General features: G+C 45.0%; 1 protein-coding gene across 2 annotated transcripts in view; it reads right to left on the reverse strand.

The window, feature by feature from the left end:
- Nucleotides 1–6,492, reverse strand: part of Aggf1 (angiogenic factor with G patch and FHA domains 1) — a 26,632-nt gene extending 20,140 nt beyond the window's left edge. Inside the window, exons 1-4 of one of the 2 annotated variants that reach the window (XR_015662342.1) lie at nucleotides 5,982–6,492; nucleotides 2,606–2,708; nucleotides 1,844–2,043; nucleotides 394–555 (exon numbers count right to left, since the gene is read on the reverse strand). Coding sequence is in view for 1 of the 2 variants with exons in the window: in NM_001427779.1 (NP_001414708.1) it covers nucleotides 394–555; nucleotides 1,844–2,043; nucleotides 2,606–2,708; nucleotides 5,982–6,176 (660 nt within the window). In the remaining variant the exon portion in view is untranslated. 2 annotated transcript variants of the gene reach the window in all.
- Nucleotides 6,493–7,889: the final 1,397 nt, after the last annotated feature.

Below are 7,889 nucleotides of genomic sequence, written 5' to 3' on the forward strand. Positions count from 1 at the left end.
AAGAAACTGGGGCTGCGGGGATCGGATGTAAGAAATGGGTAAACAAACAAAATTATGTCTACTAATTTTCTATTCCTTTTTTTCTTGTTAGAAAATTGGAGGCAAAAGTTCAAGATAGGAAAGAAAAACTTGAACAAGGAGACTAAAACACTGAAAAACAGAAATGCTTGATTGAAATGAAGGATATCTCCATTTATGGTCAACAAAACGTTAAAACGTCCAACAGACGCCACCATTAACAGACAAGACCGTAGGAAGAATGAGTTTCAGGGACGGACGCGTACTCGCCAACCTCGAGCCCCATTTTAAAACTCAGCCAACTCTTCCTCCTCTCTTCCACTGGGATGTACTTTTTGCTAACAGCGCAGTATTGGGAAGGTCTGAGACACTTACAGAATCATAGTAGAATCCAGTGCTGTGGTCAAAGTACAGGCCTGTGCTCTCGTCGTAGGTGAAGCTGGTCTGCGACACAGCGGCTTCTGCGGCAGCTCTCAGGCTTTCAGCTAGCGAGGACCCTTCGAGCGCTGAGCCTTCTGCTAATGCGGACGCACTCTCCTGCAGAGACATGCCACCAAGTGACACACTGTCAGCTAAGCTGGACCCCAGGAAGCGAAACCGCGTGCACTTAGGACGTGCTTCAGTCTGTCTCCAGTTTGCAATGGAAGCACATCGCCATTAATTATAATCAGGACCATTTTTAAAAAATATTTTCAAATGTCTTTTTTGTTTTTGCTGCAGATAAGACAGAGGCCTGCACATGCGAGGCCAGTGCTGTACCTCGAGCTGCATTTATCCCCAGATTTTATGCATTTGTCTTGTCTGAGTTTTAAAGACAATAAAGTAAATGGTAACAAGTATTCAAAGTTAAATGTGTGGTAAATCAAGGAAGCAACCATAAAGTACAGGCCATGAAGTGCCTCTAAAACAGATGATCTAATTATTCGATGTGTCAACAACAAGACACTTTAAACCTAGAGACAGAGAACTCAAGATTAAACGTTCATAAGTAAAACAACTGTGAAAACCATTCAGGAAATCTAAGTAATGAGGAGGCATCTCACACGCAGCCCTGGGATTGGTGGGTGAGGGAACAAGAAAGGAAACTGCCCTTTACTTCCGGGTGTGGCCAGCTTGCGTACACACACAGTACTTGGCAGGCTCAGGTCTGAGGACAGTTTGTGCCTGAGAATTCAAGACCAGTGTGGGCAACAGAGGGCAACCCCAGGTCAAAATAACCAATTTCTACCTCGGGTACAAACATGTAAAATGACACTGTTCTTGGGCCCAAAGCCCCTTAAAGCCTTAGTGTCATGTGTGACTGTAGACATGAGAACCACCGCACATACATGGGTCAGAGAAAACTGTGTGCTCCTGGTTCTCTCCTCCTACCTTTATGGAGGTGGCAGGGTTAGGAACTGAACTCAGGCCGTCAGGCTTGTGTAACAGGCACCTTCTACATCCAGGGTCACCGCACTGAGCTTCAAGGTTCATGGGCTGAGCAAAACTATACTGACAATATAGCTCATATAATCATCAACAGAGAAATCATCACAACTGTAAATGCACTCCCACTTGTGTTTTTTAACAACCGTGGCTGAGTGTGTGGTACAAACCTATGCTCTTAGGTACACACAGACCGAGGTCAGACACTGAGGGGAACAAGGCCAACCTAAGCAACAAAGCAAAACTTTATTTCAAAAGACAAAGCAAACGTGGTGCACAATCATACATTTTATAACTCATTCACAACTACTTGTAATTCATGTTTGTATCCTACAGGACCAAGGAATCCTATCTTTCTCCCCACCTCCTGGACCTCGGGTTCATGGTTAGCCTTTATTACCTGTGAATCGGAGGTGAAGTGATCCTCGTGTCTGTGGTTAACACTTTCTGCCATCTCAGTACTATAGCTCTCACTGTCTATTCGTGACTCGGCTTTAGAGTCGAGAGCAGACGCTTGAACATACGGACTCTGCTGTGCACACAGTTCCGTCTCTTTACTGGGAAGATTATCATCCTTATAATATGTCTGATAGTAATAGTCTGTAGAGACAAGAAACAAGCAAACAGCTGGTGAGTCTATGGGAAAAGTTTGTTAACTGCAAAATCCAAATAGCAAACACAGACCTGTACCCACTGAAACCCTGAGTGTGGAACACAGAGCTCCATCCATTACATCTGGCCATGAGGCCAGGGCAGAGGTAAGCGGGATGGGGGAGGGTGGGGAGCAGAAGGTTTATTGACAAAATTATTCAGTATAATCAGTATGGGGGTCTATGGGGGAGGGGGATCCTAGCACTGGAGAGCCTGAGGCAGAAGGGTGAATGAAGCCAGCCTGGGCTACCCGGCAAGTTCCAGACTACCTTTATCTCCATACTGAGGACCTGACTCGAGCAATGAGAACACTAAGTCAGCAGTGAAAACACACACAAGCACTGAGGAAATTATAATTCATTTCGATTTTGTCATCCATAAATTGACCAAAAAAATGACAGAAATCTGTATTATCGGATTCTTCATATTTACATATTTTGTCTGTATTATTTTTAAAGAAACACTGCACCCGTGTGCCATGGGTGCTCTGAGGGTACTAGACACAGAATACCTGAACTTGACCAAGCAGCGTGGCTCTCTGTCTGTACTTCTACATCAGACTTTTGATTATCTTCATTTTTCCCACAACGCAGTATTTTACTAAGCTCTTCTACCTAAAAGGAAAAAAGAAAGCTTTAGGAAAAATAAGTCATAAAGCAATTAAAAATACACAACATTCTAACATCCTCAGAATATTACAAGGCATTTATCACGATTGGACTTTTAGACCTTTTTCAGCGACCCTACAACCATTCACAGGGCAAGGCTCGCCTCTGGCTTGCCTTAGCTCTTTCCTTCTCCTTCATTCCTTCCTTTTAAACACAGAGCTCAGTATTTTGCAAGCTGATAATGAACTTACAGGTCAAATCATCCCCTGGCATCAGCCTCCCAGACAGTTAAGACTTACCATGTATACTACTGTGACCCACAGTATCGTCATACTCCTAGATAAATACCCAAGTCACAGCTGGGCCTAGTGGTGAACACCTTCCATTCAAAGCCAGACAGGGCTACAGTGAGACCCTGTCTAATGAGGGAAGGAAGAAGGAAGGGCAAACCATTCAAATCATCCCTCCAAAAACTAGGGATGGACCTCAGTGGTGGGCACGCCTGGTAATCATGAAGTGCTAGGCTCACTACAGAAGGAAAAGTCCAACTGAAGACAGTTCAAATACAGGCAAGTTCCACCCTTACCTTGGACAAAAATAAAAGGTTTATTCTCATAGTCCCAAAATCCAACAGTTCTTGCTACAATTTAAAACTACAAGTTTCCATCTGAACTGAATTTTCTACCAACCAGAGACTCAAGAGTTATTTACTTAAATATATTTAGATGCTATTTATATGCTATATGGACTTTTTTCTTTGCTCTTATCATAAATAACTCCAGCAGAATGGAATGAGAACTCGGCAGCGGCGGCATTTTCCCTCTGTGCACTTTGTGCACTGAAGCACCCTTAAAAGATGCTGTGTAGCACATGCCCATGAGTGAATGAGAACAGCCCCATTCCACACACCTCTCCTCTGTCTGACAGGATCTCGGTCCCGGTAGTTAGTGATCAGTAAGCTTGAACACAGAAAGGCAGTGGAGTGGATACATACAGGTTTATCTAGGTACCTAATGAACTGGGAGATCTCTCTTACTACCAGGAACCACAGACAGGAAAATTAGTGAGAACGTTGAAGGGGCGCTAGCTCTCAGTTTCATCCCTCAGCCTGTCATCCCTTACCTTGGGAGGCCAAGTACCTTGCCCAGGTGCTCTCTGCCACTACCACTGCGGTGAACTAGAATACTTAGTATCCACATTTATACAGGAACTTTGAGTAACATCTTAATTCACACAACTGCCTTACAAAATGGTTGTCCTGATGCCAATGTCACACATGAAATGACTTAAGAAACAAAGTAACTTGTAACGGGTCTGTTAATCCAAAAACCAGAATATATTATGGCTATTAGGTTATCCTTTATTTACTGCTCCAAAAGAAATGTATTCAAAGCCTTGGGACCAACAGATAACTAACTATACTCTGCCATCCCAGTAGGGAATGTTGACCAGAAGGTAGTTATAACTATCAGCAAGACGTAACACTTTTTCTACTTTGGGTTTATTGTTATTATTGTTGTTGTATTATTAGTTATTATTATTACTATTATCATTATTATATTGGGGGAGGGAGGTGTTAGGGATCCAACCTAGGAACTTCTACATATTTACAAGCACTGGCTTTCATTTTTTAATCTATCTATCTATCTATCTATCTTTCTTTCTTTCTTTCTTTCTTTCTTTCTTTCTTTCTTTCTTTCTAAACAGGTCTCTCTACATTGCTCACACACTAGCCTCAAATTTCTAGACCAGAAGTAAAACTGTAAACAATGGGTACAGAAATCATTTTAACCCAGCAGTTATTTTCTGAGCTCATTTAAGAATAGTATGTTGGGGTTGAGGATTAAGCTCAGTGGTAGAGCGCTTGCCTAGCAAGCACAAGGTCCTTGGTTCGGTCCTCAGCTCCGGGAAAAAAAAAAAAAAAGACAAAATAACAAAAAGAATAGCATGTCATGGACTGGAAGGGGGGGGGGCTTAATGGTTAAGGCACTTGCTGTGCAATCCGTAAGGATCTCAGTTTGGATCCCAGCACCCACAGAACAAGCTGGCTTGGTCCCCAGCACATCTGTGACCACAGAACTGTGGGTGGCAGAGACAAAAGGACCCCTGAGGATTGTAGGCAGCCAAAAAATGTCAGGTTGTGGCTAAGGAAGACATCCATCCTGTCAAAGGACTAAGGTAGAACGACAAAGGACACCTGCTGTCACTCTGGCCTCCACGTGCACACAGGTATGAATACACCACCCACACACTATAAACACACACTACATAAAGGACAGGATGGCAAAGTCTGATGACATTTCAGTGTCTAGCCTAGATATGCAGTTTATAAAACCTTAAATTGTGGAGAAAACATTAGGTTAAAATTGAGTATCTGGAACTAACTTGTTAGGAAAATATGCAACTATTCAATGATCAAGATAAAAAAATACTGCTATTTTTAAGCATCACTATCAAGGATTTGTCCTTACTACCTACTATGGAAATGAACACACTTCTAGTATCTGTAAGAAAGACAGGTATATCTCTCTACAGGGGAACCCAAGAGGAAAACTGAGATCACCTTACACGTGGAATATGTTCAAGAGTGTGTAAAATTAAACCGAGTTCCTGCTTTTAAACTTTATTGCTGTACACTATTATCACGTACACTCAAGATAGGAAACGGGATTATAACCTCAGCTTTAAGCAAACTCAAAAGGGAATTGATGGATGTTGATTCGTGCCTGAAATCCCAGCGTAGGCGGCTGAGACAGCATTGCCGTGAGTTTGAGTCCAACTGGAGCTACATTCTATGATCTAAAACAGGCTGACCTACGGAATTGAGAATCCCAAGTGGGGGTGGGAGAGAGAAATGCAAGCCCACAACCTCAGCACTTGGGAAGTGGAGACATGGATCAAAAGCTGAAATTCAAGGTCATCCTCCGTTACATAGCAAGTTCAAGGCCCAAAATGGAGCCTTCATCTCAACCAAAACAACAAAAACCCAAACAAACAAAATACAAAACAAATAACAACAACAAAAAAAAAAACCTCACATGTGACCTTCTCCCCAAAACAAATATGCCCATTGCCAGTAGGACAGGAGGTCAAGACCATGTAGCTCACGCTGAAGCTTATTCTCGCCTGCCCTGAGACAACTGTCCAGAACAAATGGCTGGCACTGTTCAACTGGCTCCAAAGGTATTCGGGATTTTTAACGGCTCTGGGCTTTATTGACTTCAAAGAGTCCACAGGGAAGGTCTGGTTCCGGCCAGAGGGGTGTTGCGGACCGCGCACCTGCGTGCGGAGTTCCTGGTTATTGCTCTCGGCGTTCTGGTACAGCCGCTCCGTGTGATGCAGCAGCTTCTCCACCTCCCGCACCTGCCTCTTGCAGCTCCGCAGCTCGCGCTCCAACTTCTCCACCTTTCGCCTTAGTTGCGCCAGCTCCGGCTCGGGGGAGGCGGGCGGCGGCGAAGGCGCCTCGGAGGCCATGCGGCCGGGATCGCGGAGCCCGCGGACGCGGAGGGGCTGCTTAAGACAACACCGGTGCCCGCTGGCCCAGGGGCCACAGGAGCGCGCGGGCTGCAAGAGGCGGCCTCACGCCCGGACGACCGCAGCCGGCCCGGGCCATGTCGTCCCAAAGTCGGCGGCCGGGGTTGCGAGCTAGGGGACAAAGCCAACCCCGCCCGGGCCGCGTGGCCGTGAGCTCGGACCCCCTCCTAGTGACAGCCTCGAAGAAGCCAAGGGATCAGAGAACTAAGGAGAACCAAGCGGAAGCGCTCTAGTTCCGGGCTGAGCCGGAAACACTGAGCCAGGGGTAGGCGGGGCCAAGACGGAAAAAGGAAGCGACGGGAAGCTAGAAGGGTCTGTTAGCAATGGTATGCGGGAATCTCTTCCCGAGAGGCTAGGAGCCTTTTACAAGTTGGTATTTATGTACCCAAACAACGGTCTGTAGTTTTATTCCTTGTTTCCTTTGTTTTGTAGTGTAGGATTTTGAGTCCGATTCGTGAAATGTTTTCCCATTCAAAACCGAGGGTTCTTCCATTGTACAAGTATTCTTATAAGTACATGTTCTAAGTTCGCCTTACAATGTGAACTTTAACGTTTAATTCTCTTCCCAGACTAAAGGGATTCCTCACAGCATAGCTTTGTTAAGACCATCATTATCATCTGTCCCGTTCCTCTAATCTATCTAGAGGACTACTTCTGAGCTCTCCATCTTTCCCATTTGAGTATTAGTCTGTTACCATAATGCAACCATATGATCGCTTTGGTTCTGTAAAATGCCTTTTTTAAAAATATGAATAGAAACACTTATTTTTATACATATTCAATATGTGACCCAGCAATGTCACTCCTGACTCCAAGTCAGCATATCACAGGGAGACTTGGAGCACTAATTACAATAGCTAAACTACAGAACCAGGCAACTTGATTAACACTGGCGTTGTGAATTAAGGAAAATAGAGCATATATATGCGATGTTGTCGCGCGCCCAATGTCCCGCCAGCAAGAACGACGCGTGGCAACAGGATTCTTCTGCGAGCAAGCCTTTACTGTGTTACAGCTCTTCTTAGTGTTACAGCTCTTCTTAGTGTTACAGCTCTCTTGAACAGGGACCCCGAGCAGCAAAATCGCTCGGCTTATATAGACAACAGTATGCTAATTATCTCTCAGGGATTGGTGGGGCTTGGATCACCCCACTACTTGTCCTCCAGGGATTGGCGGAGAATGAATCACCTCATTAGCATATTAACGGTCAACTAACACCTGGTGCATAAACTGCACATGTGCAGTACCGCTGTTCACCACTAGAGGGAGCCCTAGCAAGGGGACAAGCCTGCACATGCGCAGTAAGTCGTTTATATCCAGACAAGGCTGGATGTCGGCGCCATCTTTGTTTCGCCGCGCCGCTCTCTACATCTCCCCCTTTTTTGTTTAATAAAATGACTGGTCTAGATCTGGGTGTCACGTCAATCTTGTCATTGCTCCTGTCTTAGGTCGTTCTCATCCAAACTCGGCCTTACCCGTCATAGAGTTACCCTATCGCCACCGGGCCCCGTGTCTTAGGTTGGTCCGAGTTCGAGGAAAGTTGCCCGTCCCTGGATACAATGACTCCACATGACTGTGACAAAAATGATCTAGGGCGAACTCTTGATCTTTCAAAGAGGCCAGCCATATGTTGGGAGAAGCACCCTTTTTAAT

This window comes from Rattus norvegicus, chromosome 2 (assembly GCF_021556685.1).
Source record: "Rattus norvegicus strain SHRSP/BbbUtx chromosome 2, alternate assembly SHRSP_T2T, whole genome shotgun sequence".
Classification (NCBI taxonomy): Eukaryota; Metazoa; Chordata; class Mammalia; order Rodentia; family Muridae; genus Rattus; species Rattus norvegicus.